Below are 23,734 nucleotides of genomic sequence, written 5' to 3'. Positions count from 1 at the left end.
AAAGGGACATTGTCAGATTTTGTCACAGAGGGATTTAGGATGGATAAGGTACTTGGCGGAATCCTGCAATGAGTGAGCTTTACTCTGTCTCTGACCCAGGGTGTATCTGAGCAGAGAACATTAACTGCACAAGACACTTGTCCTAGACCTGTTAATAACCCACTTTAACTACAGAGATGGAATGTAAGTCAGAGTGAGAAACAACTCATTCAGTATTTAACTCACAACTGGAGGAAAAAGAAACTTTATTACTTCTGTTGAATTATTAAATGCAACTTTGAGATTTTTATTGACATGAATTAACAGTGTCCATCAGTGCAAGTGAAATGTTTACGAAACTCGGTTTACCGCTGGATTTATCGACTGTTCTGTTGATGATCTTCAATGGAATCGCTTCATGTCCCACCACACAGGAGTAAGAAGCACCGCTGGCCCACTCCTCCGCTGTAATGGATAACAGGCTGTAGATGAAGAAGGAAGTGTTGTCACTCTCTGCCATCACCTCGGTGTTCTTGTAGTTACTGGGATTCACCGGCTTGTCATTGTTTGTCCACTTGACGAAGATCTCTCGGGGGGAGAAACCTCTCACTAAACAGGTGAGGGAGAGAAACCTCTGAGCGGAGATTTCTTCTGTTGGTGGCAGGAGGACCGACACTGATGGCTCCAGCGGATTAATCACTGCAGAATATTTGAGACAAATATAAATCAATCAAAAACATCCTGAACCAATATCACAATTTGACTCAATATTAAAATACGCCATTTTTAATTTGGGATTTATTCACTTTTGTTTTCTAAAAGAGTACACATTCTGTTCAGTAAAAAAAGTAAAGTTTAATGTGAAAGTTGCCTCCATGTTTCCAGCCCACAACAAGGGCATTCTGTCCAATTGTCATTGCTGATGGTGACATCACAACCCAGGTTTCTTCCCACCTTATCTGATTTAATCAGAATACAATATCCTTTGGTCCATCTTTTTCTTAATCAGCTACTTAGTTATCCTGCCTTCAGATGCATCATAAATGCTCCCAACGGTGTTTGTTCATTCCCAATCAAAGCCTGCCATTGATGTAACTGGATCTGGATTACACATGGGATGCTTTGTGTTTTAATCTCACCGCTCACCTTTCTCCTTGTGGATGGAGTCTCTCAGCGGAGTCGGTAGATTTTGATGGTTCACCACACATTCAAAAGTAACACCACTCAGCCAGGCTTCAGTTGAAATGTCTAATTTGCTGATCACGCTGTCGGGATTCTGTCCAGGCTGGTCAGCAATCTCTGAGCTCAGAGGCTTCTTATCTTGTTTCCAGGTCACGCTGACTCCAGGAAGAAAATTGGACACAACGCAGGTTAACGTCACCGTCGCTTCCAGTAAGACTTGTTCGATTGGCGGTGGGAGGATTTTAACGGTGTGAGGGTGGCACTCGGTATCTTCTATGAAACAAAAATCAAAGTCAATGAAAAATGCCCCTTTATGATACAAACACCTAATCTTCAGATTACTTCTTCACAGGGTGAAGACACCACCTTCAAAATGGCAACTCCAACCATTGCTGAAACAATGCTTACTCTTGTTGATGTATTTTGATTTGTGAAAGCATTTGTGATTACCTGTGACATACCCTGTGTAATTATTCCAAAAGAACACTGGCTTTGTAACAAGTGAAAGCTGTGAAAAAAGTAAAATCATCGAAGATACCATTATGTAACCCATGGAATTACCTTTCTTTCAGAGTTTGTCTCTCACTTAAGACCATCTATAGATACTTGTGACAAGAGTAATCTGAATATAATGAGTTCATTTCCATGTTCATAACCCTTAGGTGCAAGTGCTGCTGGTCACGCTGACTGCCAAATCACATCCCAAATTTTAAGAAATAATAATTATTCTCTTTGCAGAGTTCTAAAGTGCTACAGGAGCAGTGAATATCCATGGAAATTCTGTTCATTGTATTTAACGTGATCAAAAATACTTTGCGTTATTGGTGTGATGTCATTCTCTAATTTATGTCATTGTTCCTCGTGGGCTGAGTTTGGAGTAGATCTGAAAACAAGGCACTGAGTACAGCATTGGATATCGAGAAGGACACCCATCTCCTTAAGTCTTTCCCTCCATTCAGTTAGTTCATGACTGGTCTGTACTTTCACTTTATTTACCAAGCTGCATTTTTTAATTTCTTCATAGAGCAGGGGAGAAAAAAAACCAAACAAAAGAGTCTTAAATTAATCTACAAACGTGATGGAAATGTACACTAATTTTATAGACATCCACTACCCACTGTGTAAACATCGCCACCCCAAACCAGGCTAAATCAGCCTGTCTCGAGTTCCTCGTTCATTCATCCCTATTGTAGCATTCTTACCAGAATTTATTCTCCTGCCTCATCCACTAATTACAGAGAGCATCTTAAAGAGGCTCAGTGAGATCACGTTTATCCCAGTTCATCAAATGTGATACCCACTTGGTCTGTGGTCTGATCCCATAAATGAAATTAAAGAGCTCAGTACCAGATAAAAATCGATGTCGTACAATGTCCAAGGCCAACAGGTCATTCCTGAGCAGGGAGTGAAGCATTGAACGCATTTTGATTTATTTTCAAGTTAGGGTCACTGCATATTTTAACCACGTCATTTTGAGAGCACAACATCATAAGATAGAGGATCAGAATAAGGCTGTTCGGCCAATCCAGAGTTTAGATCAGAATGATGCTGGAAAAGCACAGCAGGTCAGGCAGCATCCGACGAGCAGGAAAATCGACGTTTGGGCTAAAGCCATTCTATGGTCTTCTCCCCACAATAAACAAGAACCGATCCATCTCTGGCTTGAATATACACAATGGCCTGGTCTCCACAGCCCTCTGCAGCAACAAGTTCCACAGATTCATCACCCTCTGGCTGAAGAAATTCCTCCCCATCTCAGTTCTAAACAGTGCCCCTTTGACCCTGAGACTGTGCCCTTGGATCCTAGTCTCGCCTACCAGTCAAAACATCTATTTACATTCACTCGACCTCAGTCTCTCAGTATTTTCTATGTTTCAATTAGATATCTCTCCAATATCCCCCCTCCACCCCCAAACTTATCCTTGAAGCCACTACCAGGCAAGGATTCATCACTCTGAATGCCTCTCCCAGCATGGTCAGGCAACAAACTATTTAACAAACTATTTAACAAAGCTCACTGTCTATATAGCTACCTTCAACAGAGAGGAAACATGCTTTTCTGACTTGCCAAAATGTTGAATTATGAGCAATGCTAATGTAACATTCAAACTGAAATGAGATACGTGACATGCTGGGAAATGAGAAGCTGTACCGTGCTGTTTACTACGCCTGATAAATTAGTGTGTTTGATTCACATCAGAGTTCAGAGTGATTTGTAGCTCTCCCAGTATGTGTCTCTTACCCTGGAGTGCGGTGATGTTTTTACTTTGAATGTTCTCTTCGTGAGTGACCTGGCAGGTATAGACTGCGCTGTTGTACCATTCACCATAAGGGACCATCAGCCGACTCGTCACCGAGAAGTTCCCGTTCGCCTCACACACGGGAGACGTGAAGAAGCCAGAATCCAAGCGTCGGCCATTTTTCAACCAAGTCACGTTGATTGCCTTCGGATGGAAATCGATGATTGAACAAACGACAGTTGCAAACTTGCTGCTTGCGATTTCTTCACTGGAGCTCACAGTTAGGAGAAGAGTTGGTGGGAGAGGACCTGTACCTTTAGGAAACACATCGCATAAATTATCTGATGAATTTCATAACAAATACAATCAGTTCTCATATATCAAGGTTTCTTGTGATTAATGGATACAAGAATCATAATTGTGCAGAGTGCTGGAGAAGCTGGGATCCACACAGAAAGATCATCAGGACAATGTGAAAGGCTAAAATTATAGGACACAGCAAGGGAGTCAAGGAGGCATAGAAACTATAGGCCAGTAACATCAGAAGGGAGATAGCAACATTAGATGGTATTCATTTTAATGACAGAGTCTGATGATCAAGGCAGATGAATTACCGGCATAAATGAGGAAATGATGCTGTTGCTATCACGGAGACATATTGAGAGCGGGGCAGGAGTGGCTATTCAATTTTCCAGGATTTAGTGCCTTCAGGCGAGACAGGGAAAGATGGAAAAGGATGAGGGCAGGGGTTTGCGGCACGGAATGTTGCTTCTGTCACAATTCTGACAAGAGTATTTTAGGCTGTAAAGAGAAATGAAATCATAGATACCTCCTCGAACAAAGGCAAATGGACAGTACTTCAAAACCAAAATACAGCAAACATAACTACTGGGAGAGCACGATATGCCTTACTATAGGTCCAAAAGACCAAGTGCAAATACATGGATAAATTTCAGAGATATGTAAATTAAATAGGGGAATGAGAAAAGAGGTTTTTAACTTCCTCAGCATAGGCTTGGATATTCACTTTGTCTAACGTTTAGAGGGAGCACAATTCTGAAAATGCCCCCAGGAGAATATTTAAACAAAGTATGTGTTAATACAGAGAATTTTAATCCAGACCTTGCAAGAGAGGGGTGAACCTGAACTTAACTTTTGGGAATGAAGTCGACCCAGTGGGTAAAACATCAATGGTGGTGCACTTTGCAGACAGTGATCGTAAATCAGTTGGATTTCAGATTGTACTGCAAAGGAATAGAAATTGGCCCAAAGTTCTGAAAAGGGGAAGGACAATTTTAGTAAGATCAGGTAATGACTTAACCAGAGTGGACTGGAAGCTGACACTTATTGGTAAATCTGAGTCAGAGCAGTGTGAAACATTTAAGAAAGAGACAGGAAAATCACAGGGAGGACATTTCCCAGGAAGCCACTGAATGGGACCAAGAATGTAACGTGCTCTGGATACCAAAGGGCATGGAGGGTGAGATAAGGAGAAACAAGGGAGGCTTCCTGTCTATACTGAAATCTCAAAACAATAGAAATTAGTATGGAGTACAGAACGTGCAAGGGGGAGTTTGAAAGACAAAGGAATTAGAAGAGCAAAAGGGACCACGAGAAAATAATAGGAGTCAAAATAAAGGAAAATATTTTTAAAAGTTACAGGCTCATTCATAATAAAAGAATTATTCGGGAAACAGTAATGCCCATTAAGTGTTATTATTGGAGTGGAGCCGGAGGATTAGGTTGTGGTCAAAACGAATGTGTTGTGTCAGTGTTCACTAGTAAGAGGGACAATGTGGGGACAGAAATCATGGAGGAGTGTTGTGATGTACTTTCAGAAATTAGGGCACATGACGTGATGTTCTGTGTTGTCTTGCTAAATGAAAAGTGGTTATATTTCCAGGGCAGATGAAAAGTATACCAAGCGGTTGAGCGATGCAAGGGATGAAATAGTTGGGTCGCTAACAATAATTTAGAATTACTGTCTGGCCACAGCAGTTGTGCCAAGTGAGTGTAGATCAGCCAACGTTGCACTGTTACGCAGGACAAAGGAAGCGATAAATAATGAAAACACAGATCTGTCAAGCTAGTCTCAGTGGTAGGGAAACTGTTGAAAAGTGAAATTAGTCTTCATTTGGAAGATAAATCAACAATTTTCAGCATAGTTTTATTGAGAGAAAGTCATGTGTAACAATTTGATAGTAGTTTTCAGAGAGATAACTCGATGTCCAGATGATAGCAATAATCAGAGCCAATGGGATCCGAGTTAATTTGACAGATTGGATCGAGAACTGGCTGAGTGATGGGAGCAGGGGATAATAGTCATCGGGTGTCTGGGTGACTGGGAATCTATGTCTCCTGGTGTTCTGTAGGGATTGGGGTTGATTTCCACGTTATTTCTCTTACATACCAATGATTGAGACTCAAATTTAGGAGGATTAACCAGTGAATTCACAGATGAAATGAAAACTGTCATGTTGGTAAGTCATGAGCATTATGGCTTTAGATTGTAGGAGGATATAAAAGGGTTGGTTGTATGTGAAGAGAAGTTGCAAATGGAAATTATTCTGGATAAATGTAAGGTAATGTAATTCGGCAGAAGAATCTGTGAGGTATGACATTTTGAATGGTGGAACCCTGGAAAGGCCTGAGGATCTTTGGTGCATGTACCCACCGATCCCCTATAGTACTGTGTCGTCTGGATAAAGAGACTAAGGAGGTGGGAGGATATTAGCTTTTATTAGCCTAGACATTGACAATGAAGAATCGGGAGATGATACTGGAACTTGATAGAACACTGGTTAGGCCATACTGAAGCGTTGTGTGCATGTTATCGAAGGAATGTGATTACACTGAAGGCAGTATTGATGAGATTTGCCAGGATCTTGCCTGGGTTGGAGGGTTTTAGTTATGAAACTAGATGAGATAGACAGGGGTTTTCCTTGGAGCAGAGGAGAATTAGGGAGAAGATTATCATGATGTCTAGAATTATTTTAGGCATAGACTGGGTAAACTGGATGAAACCTTTCCCCTTGATGGAGAGATCAATGCCTCAGGGGCACAGGGTGAAGGTAAGGCCAGGAGGTTCCAAGTGGATCTCAGGGGAAAACAAAATCAAACTGAGGGTGGTGTTAGCCTGGAGCTCATCACCTATAAGTCATGTAGAGACTGAGCCCCTCATAATAAGTATGAAGTATTGAGATGCATCCTTGCAAGGGCAAGTCACACAAGGCAATGGATCATGTGCTGGCACATGAGACTGGAATAGTTAGGTGGCTGTTATTGATAGGCGTAAACTGGATGGATCAAAGGGCCTTTTTCCTGTACTGTATAAGGTGATTCTGTGAAAATGGTTATAAATAATGCCTTATTCATATTAATGCCAGATGCTCTGTTTATCTCAGTTCCCACAATACGTACCTGGACATGGCATTTCTTTGCTCTTGTGTGACCCGCTGTGTTGAACCTCACAGTAGATTTTGCTGGGGCAATCTACCGCTGACCCGGGCAGGGTTAACTGGCTGCTCAGGGTGTAGGTTCCCTTCTTGTTTCTCACTGATGGGTAAGTCTTCAATCCACCATTCGTGATTAGCACCCCACCTTTCTTCCAGGTTACCTTGGTGACGTCTGGGGAATAGTCCATCACCAAACAACCAAAGATTGTCGAATCGGTGCTGTGCTCCTCACAGGAGGAGACCAGGCCATAAAGCGTGGGGGAAGATGGTGCCTCTACAATAGAATGACCAATTGAGCATGTTAGTTTCTGTTAATTTGACCTTATCAGTTACTCAAATGTATCCTCAGCTGTAACCGTTTGCCAGTATGCTCCCGCTGAAGTCTACAGCATAACTGGAGTTTATTTTTGTTTCCTATCAGTTGCTGATCATGATCATTGGTTCCCTCTTGAGAAACATGCCCTCGACCTTGACCATTGCCATATAATTTAGGAAGAAGAACATCCTGATCCCACCCCAGTAACTGTTTGAAGATCTCACCAATTGACACTTTCATTGGATTGCTGTGAAGAGCAGAGAAGTTTCACAAAATACAAACCAAGGAAATGCAGATTCATCGAAATTCTACAGTGTGTGCAAACAGGCCATTTGGCCCAACAAGTCCACACCCACCCTCTGAAAAGAAACGCATCCAGACCCATTCCTCTACCCTATTATGCTACGGTTAACCCTGACTAAAGCATCTAACCTCCCAATCACTGAACACAACATTTGCAATTTCCCCAGCTTGTACAGATTTGGACTGTGGGAGGAAATGCACACAGATATGGGGAGAAAGTGCCAACTCCACACAGACAGTTACCCGAGGCTGGAATGGAACCCGAGTCCCGAGCACTGTGAGGCAGCAGCGCTAACCATGGAACCAGCGTGCCGCTCCACTAGGTACCATGCTGCTGGAAATACCCAACAACTGGCTGTACCCCTGGAGAGAAATCAGAGTGAATCATAGAACATAGAACATCACAGTGCAGTGCAGGCCCTTCGGCCCTCGATGTTGCGCTGCCCTGACATACTAATATGAAGCCCATCCCACCTACACTATTCCATGTACATGCATAGGCCTGTCCAATGACAAATTAAATGTACTTAAACTTGGCGAATCTACCACCATTGCAGGCAAAGCACTCCATACCCTTACTACTCAATGAGTAAAGAAACTACCTCTGCTATCTGTCTTATACCTATCTCTCCTCACTTTAAAGTTGTGTCCCCTCGTGTTTGCCATCCCCATACTTGGAAATCAGGTCCAGTGAGCGTTCCTCACTTATCAATGCAAGACTCTCTGGGAGGAAGGTCACTGCAGCAGCAGCAGCAGCACAGGCAGGAGCTGAGCACTGGGACGGGGAGGATGGCTGCCACGGCTGAACTCAGGCCAATTGGCTGGAAGTTGAAACATCTAATTTACAATTATCTGAATTCTGGAGGCCTCTGAAAAATGGAGGACCATTAAAGTTCAGAGACTTTGGAGTGTTACAGCTGAGTATTTATGTAAATATGATTTGAGAAATGAACAAGTAATCTTTAACTTTAATAACTATCAAACTGATACGCAGTTCACCACCAAACCTCATCTCTCAGACTAACCACTGCACTTACTCTGCCTAGACCTAAATTTCCACTCACATTGACAAACCCCACCCTGCTATACACCCATTCATGCCCGGAACACACAACCCCCTATCACACAAAACACATCCAAGGCAATCCATATTGACAGTGTAGCTGAGCAGAGAGATCTCGGTGCCCATGTACACAGATCCCTAAAAGTTGCCAGCCAGTTTGATAGAGTTGTTAAGAAGGCATACTTTGTGCTGGCTTTCATCGATAGAGGGACTGAGTTTCAGAACCACTAGGTTAGGTTGCAGCTGTACAAAACTCTGGTGTGGCTGCACTTGGAGTATTGTGTACTGTTCTGGTCGCCACATTATAGAGAGAATGTGGAAGCTTTGGAAGAGTTCAGAGGAGGTTTACCAGGATGTTGTTTGGTATGGCGGGAAGGTTTAATGAGGAAAGGATGAGGGTCTTGAGGCTGTTTTTGTTTGAGAGAAGAAGGTTGACTTAATTGAGACATAAAAGATAAACAGAGGGTGGACAGTGAAAGTCTTTTTCCTTGAATAGTGATGGCTAGCAGGAGAAGACATAGATGACAGATGTCAGAGGTTGTTTCTTAACTCAGAGAGTGGTAGGGGCATGGAACGCACTGCCTGCAACAATAGTACACTCGCCCACTTTAAGGGCATTTAAAAGGTCATTGGATAAACATATGGATGAAAATGGAATAGTGTAGGATAGATAGGCTTCAGATTTTTACACTGACCTGTGGAATCATCGAGGGCTGAAGGGCCTGTACTGCACAGTAATGTTCTATATTCTATATTCCAGATGGACATATGATCTCAACTCCTTTCACTCATTTACACTCCTGCCGCCCTGTACCTGGTCCATGGTGAACCTGGCCCTGACTGGACCTGACACCATCATTTCCACAACCTCTGACAAAAGCCCACTACCCAAGACATGACCTCAGCCCTTGATCACTGACCTCTCATCTTACCCAAGACAACCTGTGCACATTGCATCCTAGCTCCTTTGGCATCTGTGCTTTACAACCTACCATTTTGCCAGACTCTGAGCTTTGCATTTTGACAACACGTCCACCTGTCACTTCATTACAGTGACCTTCCACCCCCTGAAACATCCTGGCACCCTGCCCATCTCTACACTAACCAGCCTGGCATCCTGCCCACCTCTCCATAAACCAGCCTGGCAAAGACAGACCTCCTGCATTTCAGCTCAAACTACCCCTCACCTACCAAGCACAATTGGACCAAATTATCCTGTGACCATTACCATTTCCCTTGATGCCACCTTGCCAGACAGAGTGCACGCAAGCTTACCCAGCAGCCAGCCTACCAGCCCAAACTCTCCCACATGCCCAATCTCGCCCCTCACTTGCTCACCACCTTCCAACTTTGAGCCTATCCACCATAAAGTCAGTGAGACATAAAGTCGTACAGCACCGAAACAGTTCCCTTGGTCCAGCCCATCCATGCTGACCAGAGTTCCCAAATTAAACTCATTCCACTTGCCTGCCTTTGGCCCATTTCCATCCAGACCTATCCAGTTCCTGTAGCTGTTCAAATGTCTTCTCAATGTGGGACCTAGCTCTGCATTTACCACTTCCTCTGGCAGTTCATTCCAATGTTTTGGACAATTACAACATGAAGCCCTAACTCCTGCACTCAGTGCTCTGACCAATGAAGGTACGTGCGCCAAACACCTTCAACACACTAGGTACTTGAGACAACGCTTTCAAGAATCTATGAGTCTTGAATCTATGAATTTCTGTGGTGGAGAATTCCAAACGAATTCACCATTCTTGTGTTGAACAGTAAACAATCAGGTTCAATGTTATCAGTGTGTTGGGAAGATTGATGAGCAGCAAGATTAATGATGATCCCATGAATGGAATAGCCTTCTAGAGAGGCCGAGATGCCTTCTTCAGCTTCCATTTTGCATGCTGACATGTCCCTTCGGCAGCATATTCCAAAATTGTGATCCTTGAGGATAAGGGCACACATGCATGTGAAGCTTTCCTCCATATCAGACTTCAACTTAACTCTCAACTATTTCCCTGCCCGTTTCCTCTTCCTCAATCACAGCCATGGGACTCACTTCCTAACAGCGCTGTGAATATGCTAATACCACACAAACTTCAGCAATTCAAATAGACTGATGACAACTTGTTTCTCAAGGCGATATAAAAAGTTTGACACTTCCACACCTGTCTAGAGATTCAAACAACCACTAGAAGAATTGAAAATTATTTGAGGCACTTGTGTGTCTACACAAGATGACATGATTTCCTTTTTTTAAAAATCACACAACACCAAGTTATAGTCCAACAGGTTTAATTGGAAGAAAACTAGCTTTCGGAGTGACGCTCCACTATCACCTGATAAAGGAGCGTCACTCCAAAAGCTAGTGTGCTTCCAATTAAACCTGTTGGACTATAACCTGGGGTTGTGTGATTTTTAACTTTGTACACCCCAGTCCAACACCAGCATCTCCAAATCATGGTTTCCTTTTGAGTGATTTGACTGTGTTTTCACTGAATGAACAGAGCTATTTCTTAATCATATAATAGGAATGAAGCTTCCCTCATTTTTAGCAACTGCTGAAAATGTATTGCTGGAAAAGCGCAGCAGGTCAGGCAGCATCCAAGGAGCAGGCAGCATCCAAGGAGCCCTTCCTGAAGAAGGGCTCATGCCCGAAACGTCGATTCTCCTGCTCCTTGGATGCTGCCTGACCTGCTGTGCTTTTCCAGCAACACATTTTCAGCTCTGATCTCCAGCATCTGCAGTCCTCACTTTCTCCTCATTATTAGCAAGGCAATCACACATTATATTTCTTGATTCCAGGGAAGTATAGTGTTAAATTAATGAAATATGATGATTGGGATGTTTATATTGGAAATTGTCAGATATTTAAAGTTTACTTTCATGAGCAATTAATCCCAGCCTCATTGTGTCACAGTACTCACAGGAATGTCTTTCAGAAATGGTGTCTCCCTTTGTTATGGGCAGTCGAATCAGTAAATCTGGGATAGTTTTTGCTTGTTAAACAAAGGTGTTAAAGAGCTTTAGCCAAAGGGAGACCTGTGGATTGAGCTCACAGATGCACCATGATCTAAGTAAGTGGGGGAACAACTAGAGGGGCTGAGTGCCCTCCTCTTGTTCCTACCTTCCTATCATTGTGTCATTCATTAAGCTAGCACTGGCCGTGAATACTTTTTATTAAAATAGTTCGATAAATTAATTGTTTCACACATGCTTTAAAAAAAACTTCTGTTGATTATTTGGAACGGGATCACTGACATTCTCTATTTGAGTGATCAAAATAACTTCCACCCAATTACAGCAGCCACTGCACTCTGCAGTGTGTTGTTACTTCATAATAGTTTCTTGTGAAACTACAGCTCGAGATCAGGGCACTCAAATTCAATAATATCTCTGAACATTTGCAATTTGTTCAAATGCATCTTTTCTCTGAAGAACGTGTTTAATCGAACAGAACGTTTTTCAATGAAACAACAAACTTTAAATGCTAGAAAACCAAAATAAAGACAGAAACATCTGAAGAAACTCAGCAGGTCTAGCAGCTGCTGTGGAGAGAAGGCAAGATTAACCTTTCCCATCCAGAGACCCCCTCTTCACCAAATTGTTTTCATGTTTTTGGCACAAGAGCTCACACCCGTTGAGATAAACAGTGATTCCGTTGGCTTGACTCCTGTTGGAAAAAGGATTCTTAGCAGAGGTACTGGATGGTCTGAGATAGCAATGGAAGACCAACTGAAAAGCTATCACCATCTGCTGCAAGTGTTGGATTCAACGGAAACCCCCACAGTACTGAACAATCAAATTCAGCTACAGCACTGGTTTAATATAAAGTAAAACAGCCTAAGCAAAATCTCATCAAATATACTTTGAAAATGTTTCATTCGGGATTATTTATAAATGATATTGTTAGAACAGCAAGTCAAAAGCTGGGATTTCTTTGAGCACTTACTCCATTAACCCCATCTAGCGATGCCCAAAAGCTTGTGAACAAATATTGATCTGGAAAAAGCTGCTAACCACCAAAATTCTGTTTAATGTCTAAGAGACACAAGTCAGGACAGCGATTGAATAGATTTCACTGGCCTCTGTGAGTGGAATTCCAACAAACACCCAAACATCTCAATCTGCTTTCTTCTACTGAAGTAACCTGATAAGAGATGGTGTTACATACCTCTCTAACAGGTTGTAAGTGAACACAGGCCACCTGGCACAGAATCAGGGACCCTACCACAACATCACAACAGACCTGAACACAATGAGCTCGACACTATCACGGAGAACACAGCTCACCTGTTTCGACAGTTTATAAACCATGTTAGTTATTAACACCTTCCAACAACCAGGGATTGTTCCAGAATGTTTGTACAATGAAAGTAACATTTCAACATTTATCCAAGAATACTTTGACAGCTGCTCCAAATTGTTCAAACTCGATGGGAACTACAGAGCAATAAAACTAGGAATTGCATTGCCATCAATTCACTGTCACGAGATTCCAACCTCGAACTCCCTTCCTCTTTCCCCTGTGAATGTTGCTGCACCAGACGGTCTACTTAGTTTGAAAAAGATTAAAATGTTTTGAAGTGTAATAAGACCATTGCCAGTAACATTAAAAGCTGATAATAAGTTTTCAAATAATAAGATGCAAAAAAAATTCTGATTTTACATTGTGCCACGAAACATCTCCTGCATAACTGAGGCACAAAGAAAATATGCAGCATATTTCCCTCTGCCTCGCTCAATCAAATATCTCTTGTTGTCAACAACCAATTTCAAAACTCTTGCTATCTGCCTTTTGTTCCTGAAACATTCGTTCTGATTGGAACAACTTAGTCAGGGCTCTCAATTCTGAGGCACCTAATCAAATATTGTATTTCTGGCAGATAAAAGTGGTTTTGAAGCGCGAGATAAAATTGAACTGTCTGAGATTCAGGTATCCGAACTGGACAATTTATAAATGGTCAGGACCGTGGACAAGTTAGTCAGAGATAGCACTGAAACAAACTGTACAACAGACTTAATCCCAGAGGATACATTGCTCAACTCCTCACGTCAAATATATTCACTGTAATTGAATATTCATCAGAGGAACTAACCAGTGGATTAATGTGAACGAGAATGTGTTCACAATGAACATAAATAACCACTGAGTTCATAAACTTAATAAGTCATTGTATTTAACAAAATTATTGAGGTGGGAAATATCGCCAATTAAAGCACAGATCTGGAGGAAATGGATTATTCTCTAAATTATTTTTACATATTCTTAAAACGTTCCTCGAATTGTGGAGATTTTGCATGCACTGCATAAACAATACTGCATTCCAGTGTGGAAAGCATTTCTGTTGAAGGAATTAGGGCAAGGTTATTTTCTTGTTAACTGCTTGTAATGAACTAAAATGTTGAAAAAGGTATGAATTGAAAACATGCTTCTGTCTGGAGTTGCCCACTTTAACGGATGTCTAAGTAAATGTGGCACTGCTGCCTCACAGATCCAGGTACCCAGGCTCGGTTCCAGCCTCGGGTGATGGCCTATGTGGAGTTTACACAATCTCCCCTGTGTCTGTGTGGATTTCCTCCCAAAATCCAAAGATGTGCAAGTCAGGTGAACTGGTCATGCTATATTGTCTATAGTGTTAGGTGCATCAGTCAGGGGTAAATATAGGGTAGGGGAATGGGTCTGGATGGGTTCCTCTTCAGAGGGTCGGTGTGGACTTGTTGGGCCAAATGGCCTGATACATACTGCAGGAAATCTAATCTAAATGATTGTCACACTGAACTAATGTGAGCAGATTCCTTCAGATCGCTACATTGCAATAAATCGATCAAGTATATTAATTAAAATAAATATTACTCTATTTTCAGTGTTTGAATAAACAATGTGCTCTGTTATCCTCTAGTTCATGTCTTCTGCAAATTTGTGAACTCTGCATACGCCTGAACACATCGATGTAAAATGAATTTTCTGCGTTTGCAGCAAGTACTCCCATGGTTTTAAGAGGAGAGTTCCTACAGTATGGAAACAGGCCATTTGGCCCAACAATTCCACACTGACCCTCTGAACAGTAAGTCGCCCACCCAGACCCATTCCCCCTAATTTATATTTGTCCTTGACTAATGCACCCTAACCTAGACATCCCTGAACACTATGGCTGTGCTAAACTGCACAATCACCTGACCTGCACATCTTTTGGACTGTGGTAGGAAACCACAGCACTCGAAGGAAACCCACACAGACACAGGGAGAATGTGCAAACTCCACACAGGCAGTCACCCGAGGGTGGAATCAAATTTGGGACCCTGGCGCTGTGAGGCAGCAATGCCAATCACTGAGCCACCATGCTGCCCTGGAGTTCATGAGTGGATTACTTTAATTAATTCGAAATTTGGTTGGTCACATAATTCACTATAGCAGTTGTTTCCTGAAGAATGACTCTTCAGTTGATATTTTGTTGTAAAATGTAACTATTTATTTAAAATGCACAGATTGGGAACACCTAAAGCACTGTGCAGGTTAAATAATTCAGTTAATGTTTTATTTTTATCCTGCAAATCCAGTTTAATCAGGGACATAACAATTAATTAACTCAAGTTATATGTGAAACTGATCAAAGCAGTGAAACTGATCTGTTCTACATAGAATTGAGCAGAATTTCCAAATGGTCTTTGCCAATGATCTTTTCCAGCCAGAAAAATATGTATGTAGTGTACAGCGGAATTGAAAGGTGTTTCTTGATCAATTATAGCACAGTCATGGCATTTTTGCTCAAGAGCAAGAACTATTAGAACATTAGACTTTTGAAATTCTATTTATATTTCTCTATGACTTGTAAACTGTTTAAAGACAGACTTTGTGATTGAACTAGATAGTTGAGTTTCGAATTTGGATTGTAAAGCATGGATTAGATTAATCCTTAATTATTTATTTTAAGTAAAAATAGCACCTGAAGGTATCTGTTTTCCCTTCATTTCTAAAACCTGTGCGATTTGCCTTTCACTTTATAATAGACTTTATGAAATTTTAACTCGCATGCTGATTGCATTGAATGAGGAAAGAGCAGTTCACTGTCACCAACCGTGTTAACATTGCAAAAACAATGTCGAAACCAGAAACGGTTTCCCAAATATAACACATTTAATGTTACCCAAGCACAGTCCCTCCTCAACAGATCAACGATCACCAGATCACAACACGGTGTGTTTGCAGCAGAACTAGCTCTGCAAACATTTTCAACAGAACCAAGAACATGATGTCACCTCACAAATAAAACCAAATTGAAGTCTAACAAAGCTGCTCAGAATCAAGCAAACTAATGATTAAATTGAATAGAAATAACAGGTCATAATAGCAACCTTGTTTTGAGGGGACTTAACACTTAAAGCTGTAACGTTTCTGGCAATAGTTCAATTTATTTCTAACCTGCACACCCTTCCTGATCATGACAATCTTGTGCAGCGCACAGTAGAGTGGGGTTGAAGGCATATATTGATTAATCACCTCATGGTCAAAACAAAATTACTGAATGGACAAATATTACCACATTATAATTTTAAGTTAGTTTCAATTACGTGATCTGATCAATTCTGCAGTTTCAGATTTAGGTCCCAAATTTTATTTTGAATGAGGCTACTCAAAACAAAATTCAGTTCGTTTACAATTAGAACGGAGTTTTTTTAAAAAAGTCAATCCATTAAAAACTCATTTTTTTTTCATTTCTCACACATCTGGGTTTCTGCCTTAAGTTGTTTTTCAGACCGTTACAAATGGATGTCCTGTTTTCAATCAAGCGGAGAAAAACGTGTCATATAAGTTTAACAAATGCAGAAATGATTCATGAAAAACAAAAGAACTTCACAAATATTGGTAATGAAAAGTATTCCAGAGAGTCAATCTCCTCACCAGAAAGAAAACACCAACTCAGAAAGCATGAAAACGCAGATCAATTTCACAAACTGAATAAGAATCCAATCAACTCAATTCAACAGAATCAAAGAAAATAAAATCAGAATCCAATCAACTCAAAACAACAGATTTGAATGAAACATAATCAGAATCCAACCAATTCAATTCAACAGAATCAAATAAAACCATTTCAAAAGTCAATCAACACAATTCAACAAAACCAAGTAAAAACAAAGTCAGAATCCAATCAACACAGTTCAACCCGAATCAACTAAAACAAAGCCAAAATCCAATCAACTCAATTCAACAGAATCAAGTAAAACAAACTCCGAATCTAATCAACAGAATGCAATATAGCACCGCAAGAAACTTTGATGACAGTTTCTAACCTGCTTGTCATCAACAAAATTAACAAAATAAATGAGAAAATATAATCATGGTAAGAACATATATTCAAGAAATGAATAATGATATTTTAGCATATTTTAGTCATGTTTGGTAATATCTTGAACATCTTTGAATTCGTAGCATTTGTTGTTGATAATAAAACTCACAGTCAGGGTGTCACTGACATTAAACATTATTTATAGCTGACTGATTAAGAGACATTAGGTGTTTCAAGTAACCCAGCCACATAGAATATCCATCTGATCAAAAAAAAAGAGATACACTGAGCAAATGACTCCATCATCACCATTTTAACTATTTGCTGAGCCTTAACTGAAGTCTATAATCAGTCTGAACAAAAATCAATCCGAACCAAACCAAACTCAGCACAGAATCTGAGTTTCATTTAATTCAGAAATTAGTCACATGAATAGAAAGTTTTTAAAAAGTCACTAAGAATGTTCAAAGTTCTTACCTGAAGTCACTGTCACCATGGTCCCTTGGCCCCAGTCATCAAGATAGTCACAGTGTTACATTCTCTGGATTGGATCACACAATAACTAGCTCTGCATAAAACAAATCAAAAATCTACCATCATTTTAAATTTTCAGAACCACAGGCAAAATAAAGTCACGATAAATCTTCATCACATAATTGCGCGAGTGAATTCTGATCATTCTTGATAAATTTTAATACTGTTTTATACTTCACAGAGTAACACATCAGCTGATTCTCAAAATCCCCAACTGGTGTATCAATAATTACCCAACACTTTTACAAATTAAATAGTGATACTGGCATAAAACCCCACAGAACTAATACCGAACTGCAAGTTAAGACGGTTTGTAGAAGTAATCACTGACTAGATTCAAACAATGGAGGCTGAATAGGTTTTTGTATTGATCATAATTGCAGTGTCACCCCAGCTATATCACTGTGAGACACGTTGTGTCAAATACTATGACAGACTGTAAACTGTAAAATGCAAATAATTTCTTCACTTCCTAGAAAGCAGTGATTCAGACTCCTCGAAAAATGATTTGGTGCATTATTTCAGCTTTTACTATTCATTGTATTTTGAAAGCTTGGAATACTTTTCCAGGTTTGGTCTGCATTTAACTTGACAATCAACACGAAGAAGGTAGAAAACAATTCTACATTTGTACAAACTAGCACGACTGGATTGTGTTTAAATTGCAGCTCACATTATTTCTCGCTCCTGCCACGGTAGAAATCACCAATTTGAGATAAATCCTTGTCAGTGGTTATTGTATGAGGATGTCGCTGTGCACAGCACTGTGACCCACTGTAGTATCACAATGATGTAGACCAGTACACTCATTCTCTGTTCTTTACTCTAGGTCTCAATTTTCATTTGAAAGAGCCATTTAGCACTGATCATGTTTAGAATGAATGCCATAGTTGACATAACAATTAGCAGTGATTTCCTGAGCTGTCAGATATATTTTGTCCCAGCATTTAATTGATGGAAGTGTTAGCAGTACATATGACATGCCTAAAACATTGTCCCATTGTGTCACCAGTTTGCTAGTTTCAATGGTACATTTCCTCTTTGATAGCTTTGTAAGAGGCAGCCTGAGGTCTGCTTCAGATCGCAGTTGGTATAATTGCATTTAAAACTCAAACTGACCATCAGTTTATGATGGAATTGACAAAATGTTCCCTCGAGCTGTTTTTGAACGGGTTCAGCCCTGGTTCCTCTCGCTGTGGTCTCTTGCACAGTAATAGATGGCGGTGTCTTCGATCTTCAGGTTAGTCATTTTCAACGAGAAAATGTTGTTTGAATTGTCTTTGGACGCAGTAAATCGACCCTGAATCGCTGGTGCATAGTTATTGCTGGATGAACTATAGTAGCTAACCAGCCACTCCAGACCCTGGCCGGGAACCTGGCGGACCCAGCTCATGTAGCTGCTGCTGAGATCGAACCCGCTGGTTTTACAGGTCAGTGTCAGGCTGCTTCCGGGATGGCCAGTCTCTGCCTCTGGCTGGGTCAAAACAACCTCCGACTGGACACCTTTAAAAAAGACAAGAAATAAACCATGAGCATTACTTTTACATTCCTGAGGTAGACTAACATTGAGACAGCAACAAAGACAGACTTAAACAAAAAAACACTCACATGATAAGAAAGTCAGTAATAAACTGAGAAAAATTGTCGACACAATCATTCTGATAACTTCTGGGAAGCGGTTCTGTCAAGATCTTTCTAAACAAAGCCGATCCCGGAGTGTTGAATTACGGTCCAGTGCCTAGGATTTATATGGCTATCGGAAAGGGCAGGCTCACAGCTTCCGCCTGTTGGTTTCCTGCTGGAGACTGAGACTGGATCCTGGTCTCAGCTTGCACAGCCCCAACACATGGGTGCATATCTTTACCAGGTTATGCTTAAACATGGATATATACACATCTTGGGATATTTATTTTGCTGAATAGCTTCTTTGGGAGTGTTTTTTTTAAATGGTGGAAGTAAAATTGAGTACCTTCAGGTCTATTTCACATGATAGTTGCAAGTATTTTGCTTTAAAATAAATTCATTCGGAAGTTAGCTCCCTTTATTTCTACATTCATTCACAAACAGATAAAACTAAAATCGAAGTTCAAACGTATTACTAGCTAGTAAAACAATTGAGTTTTTATTTCCCAGGACACTGCCAGTCTCTGTCCCACTACAAAATAACATGTAATTCATACTAAACATTTCAAAATTCAATTTAGGCAACTGAATACAGAGCGTGTCCAAAGTGATTATATTCAGAATATTCAATTAGAAGTTAACTCCCTTTAATTCTACATTCCACCACAAGCAGATAAAGCTAAAAAGAACTTCAATCATATTATTAACCAACAAAATGAGTGACTTTATTTTTGCTGTCACTCAACGTCTCTCTCACTTTACAAAATAACATCCCATTTCTAATCTGCGTTTCTAAATTCCATTTAGGCAACCTAATATGGAGCAGGACTAAAGTGATTATGTTCAGAATGTGAGTGGATATCACTAAACAGTTTGGACCCGGAGATTAGAAGCACCTCCTGACATTGCAGAATGTCTCTCCTTGCATCTTTTTTTTCAAATTTTTTAAAATGCATAGTAAAGGAAAGCTGTGTGCCTGAGAAACAAAAAGTGAGTTGGCAGTGCTACATAACACCTAGGTAAACTTTTGAAAGAGCATCTAATGAACTAGAACAGGACAGTCCATACTTTTTTTAAAAAATCCTCAACATCTAAACCATTGCAGGTAACTGTCTGGGTACATCAGGAGTGTTTGGTTAAATTAGAGAGTATTACAATAATCATTACCACGAATGTAGGTTATAAACAGTACATTTCTCTGCTCACTGATAGCTCTGACAGGGGCAGTTAACTCATAAAAATAAGCAGAAATTCGCTGTTACACGACACCAGTGTTAACCATGTATAAAGGGCCCACTCAGTTTTAATGAGATAAATGAATCAGAGAATGGTGTACCAAGTGATGTGAGTTTGAACCAATTCAAGTTTGTTAATTTACTTTGAGATGATAACAAATGTTACTGCAATGTGGGATTTTGGATCCATTAACTTCATATTCAGGAGCTTTAAAGATACTCAATAAACAGGCTGAACTAACCAGAATGTCACTGCATTCAATGTCCTGATTCTGATAGTCATACAGTGAATGCTGTATTCAGTGACTTTCCTTTTTAAAGAAGAAATGCCAAGTGAAATGTATCCATTGTGAGTAAATGGGAAAATATAGTTTGTTTGGTATGATTTTACTTTAGTTGATTCATTTTCCCTTTAATCGGCCAGATACAATCGTTGGCAGCAATTAAGCTGACTGCAGAAAAGGTCCTTGAGTTTCCAGGTTCATTTACTGGAAGCAGGTGGAGTTTCTGCAGGGGATCAAAGATATTTTGTCTCACTGGTGACCAGTTGGTGGAAAGCAAACTGCAGACCATAACCACTGCCTCTGCAGAAACAAATCTACTCAGCAACAATACTGGAGAAAAGTTTATTTTTCAGTTGTGAAACTTGGAGAACTAGTCCCTCCTCTCATTGAAGGAAATATTCGCAGAGTCTCAGACACAACCTAAACATCAACAGTTCATTCGAGGATCACTGCAGCACTGTTTAATATTGAGAAAAATTGATAAATAGTCATAGAGTCATGGAGTGATTCAGCATGGAAACAGACACTTCAGTCCAACCAGTCCATGCCAGTCATAATCCCAAACTAAACTAATCCCACCTGCGTGTACTTGGCCCATATCCTTCCAAACATTTGATATTCATTTACTTATCCAAATGTCTTCTATAGGTTGTAAGTATCCACCACCAGATCATCCCACACACAAACCATTCTCTGTGTAAAAAGTTGTCTCTGATATCGTTTTAAAAATTTTTCTCCTCTCATTGTAAAACATGTTCCCTATTGTTGAAATCCCCCACCATAGGGAAAATACGACAATGTCTGGGTCAAAAATTGAAAACAATCCCAGCTCCAAACATTTACAAAATATTACTATGGATCTTCCTTGAGTCCAAAAAAGATTGTCTCCTTTGATCAATGATTTGTAAAATTTATTCGCGTATCTAATGTGATGGACGTTTTCAAATAACTTCTGAAATGCAAGTGGTTCACATCAATCGTATTAAAGTGACATTTCGTGTGTGACCCCACACACATAAAAAACAAGTTTGTTGACATGAGTTGCTCTGAGGAAGTCTACGATGAATTCTTTTATCAAACAAAATCATTTCCAGTGTTGTGAGGGCTTGTCTATCTTCTGTGCAATGGTCTGAATTTTGAAGTTGTGTCTGACTGCAGATGAAACTGGCTGCTCTGGGTAAAAGTACAGTTTGCGCCTTTCACATTGTTAATGTATATTGCTGACTTTAGTTGAATAAAGGGATGTTGCCCCAGGCATCGTCTGGCACCATTAATTAGACCATTAATTTCCACATCGCTCGCCAGAGGATCAGGTGGAGTTTATTGATATGTGATATTTTTGAAACGAAAGCTTCGTACATTTCCAGGATGAATCATGTAAATTAGAGCCATTCACCTTTCCACTCATGGCTTTATAAACTTATATGAGGTCACCCCCCGAACTCTCACCCTCCAGTGAAACAAGTTCCAGTCTATCTGGATTTCCAACGGTAACTTTGTTCCCTCACATTCTGCTGTTAAAGATCCTCCTGCCACCCCAGGTCCACAGAGAGTGTCCCTTGATACTAGTTCAAAGAAATGAAAGGAACTTGTCCCAGCATATTGTTCAATTTTATTTGGCTTCAAACACCATAAAAAATAAATGTTCATGTCATTGCTGATTTATGGGAGAATTCCGTTTACACAGTATCTGCTGAAATACCTGCAGTACCATCCTGAATCTGGTTCGCAGGTTCACCTGTTGCTCACAAATGCAACCAGACATCAGGGAACAGTGTGTGGGATATAGGTAAAGTAGTGTTACTTCTGCAATTATAATTACTTATACAAAGTAAATGAACTCACACCAGTGTGTAATTGTTTCAGCCAAGAGCTGAGTCAACAAGAATGGAAATGATGTGGAGGAAATACATAATTGTTTTTGTATTCACTAAAATTGTATGCAAGAATGAAACGTGACTGCAAAACAATGGTAGATATTACAGACGAATAGATAAGATGCTGTGAGGGGAGGGAGTTAAGCTAGATACGCCTGTACAAACAATAGGTATAAACATCTGTTTCCCACTTTTACTGAAACACAGGAACAAACCCCAATTAAAAGGGTCATAAGGATCAGTATGGTAGGGGAAGGCACAGATGGAGGGAATAGATAATAGTGAAGAAAGGATATGCCTAACAATGACCCACAGCGGGATGAGGTCAAACAGCCTTGTGAGGCCAGAAATAAGCATTTTGTCACAGACAAGGCTGGATAAGGCAAGAGATAAACAGGAGTAATGGGCGCCGGTCTTAGGGAAGTGGAAGATGTAAACAGGGGAGGAGCAATGAAATAAAAAAATAGAAACCAAATTACATAAATATTGTGTATTAGTTGAATTCAGTGTGTGTGTCCCTGCCTTGTGGACATGGACATCACACCATCTTGCAAGAGTAAAGTAAAGGGCACCACTGATTCAGATTTTGTCTCGAACTGAAATTATTGAAGTGTGTGAGCTTTGTTTCTCACAAGTGAACATTGTCCACACCCAGCCCTCCACCCTTCCCTTCTGTACTTTTCACTTTGTGAAATCCGTGTTGCCAATAATCAGTTAAAAGAAAGATTTTTTAAAACTTTCTTAATTCATCTTGCTGATCTTGACTGAGTAAAGGTATGTTGCTGTCAGCATTTCTGGGGAACATGTCTGCATTTTTTTCATGTCAGTTTACAATGATATTAAGTCAAGAATTGTCAAAACGTCCTGAGAAACAACGTTTAGAAATGGGCGTTCTGCCCCTACTTTTTTCCCCATAAGCCAGGATTTACAGCATTGGAGATCATATCTATGTTGATAATGGATTAGACCCTACACAATGTTCCCGAATGTTTACTTCAAGTGCTATCACCTGCAGGGTTATGGACAACATGCTATAAAGTGGGTGTTGGCTGGAAGGTTCTGTTTTCACATGATACAGGTGTGATGGGCGAAGTGATCTCTCTCTGTCGTGAAAACTTCATCTTTCCTCAATTCATCTTTCCTACTTTGTCTCATTCAGAGGCTCTAATTCACATGATTCATACCGGAAATATTCCAAGCCTTCGGTTCAATGATATTAATAAACTCCACCTGACTCTCCAGCTAGCAATGTGGAAATTAATGGTCTAATTAATGGTGCCAGACGATGCCTGGGACAACATCACTTTATTCAACTAAAGTCAGCAATATACATTAACAATGTGAAAGGCACAAACTGT

The 23,734-nt window shown here is 40.3% G+C and overlaps 1 gene segment (V, D, J or C); it reads right to left on the bottom strand.

Annotated features, from left to right (window-relative positions):
- Positions 1-262: 262 nt before the first annotated feature.
- LOC132806401 (Ig heavy chain C region-like) lies at positions 263-19,098 on the bottom strand. The segment is given in 7 exon segments: positions 263-678; positions 1,126-1,434; positions 3,404-3,715; positions 6,822-7,130; positions 17,301-17,357; positions 18,552-18,860; positions 18,966-19,098. Coding segments are annotated over 7 exon segments (1,737 nt in total).
- Positions 19,099-23,734: the final 4,636 nt, after the last annotated feature.

The sequence above is a fragment of the Hemiscyllium ocellatum genome (assembly GCF_020745735.1).
Source record: "Hemiscyllium ocellatum isolate sHemOce1 chromosome 15 unlocalized genomic scaffold, sHemOce1.pat.X.cur. SUPER_15_unloc_17, whole genome shotgun sequence".
NCBI classification, from domain to species: Eukaryota; Metazoa; Chordata; class Chondrichthyes; order Orectolobiformes; family Hemiscylliidae; genus Hemiscyllium; species Hemiscyllium ocellatum.
Note: the sequence above shows the minus strand (reverse complement) of the source record. Positions and strands in the feature narration are given on the sequence as shown.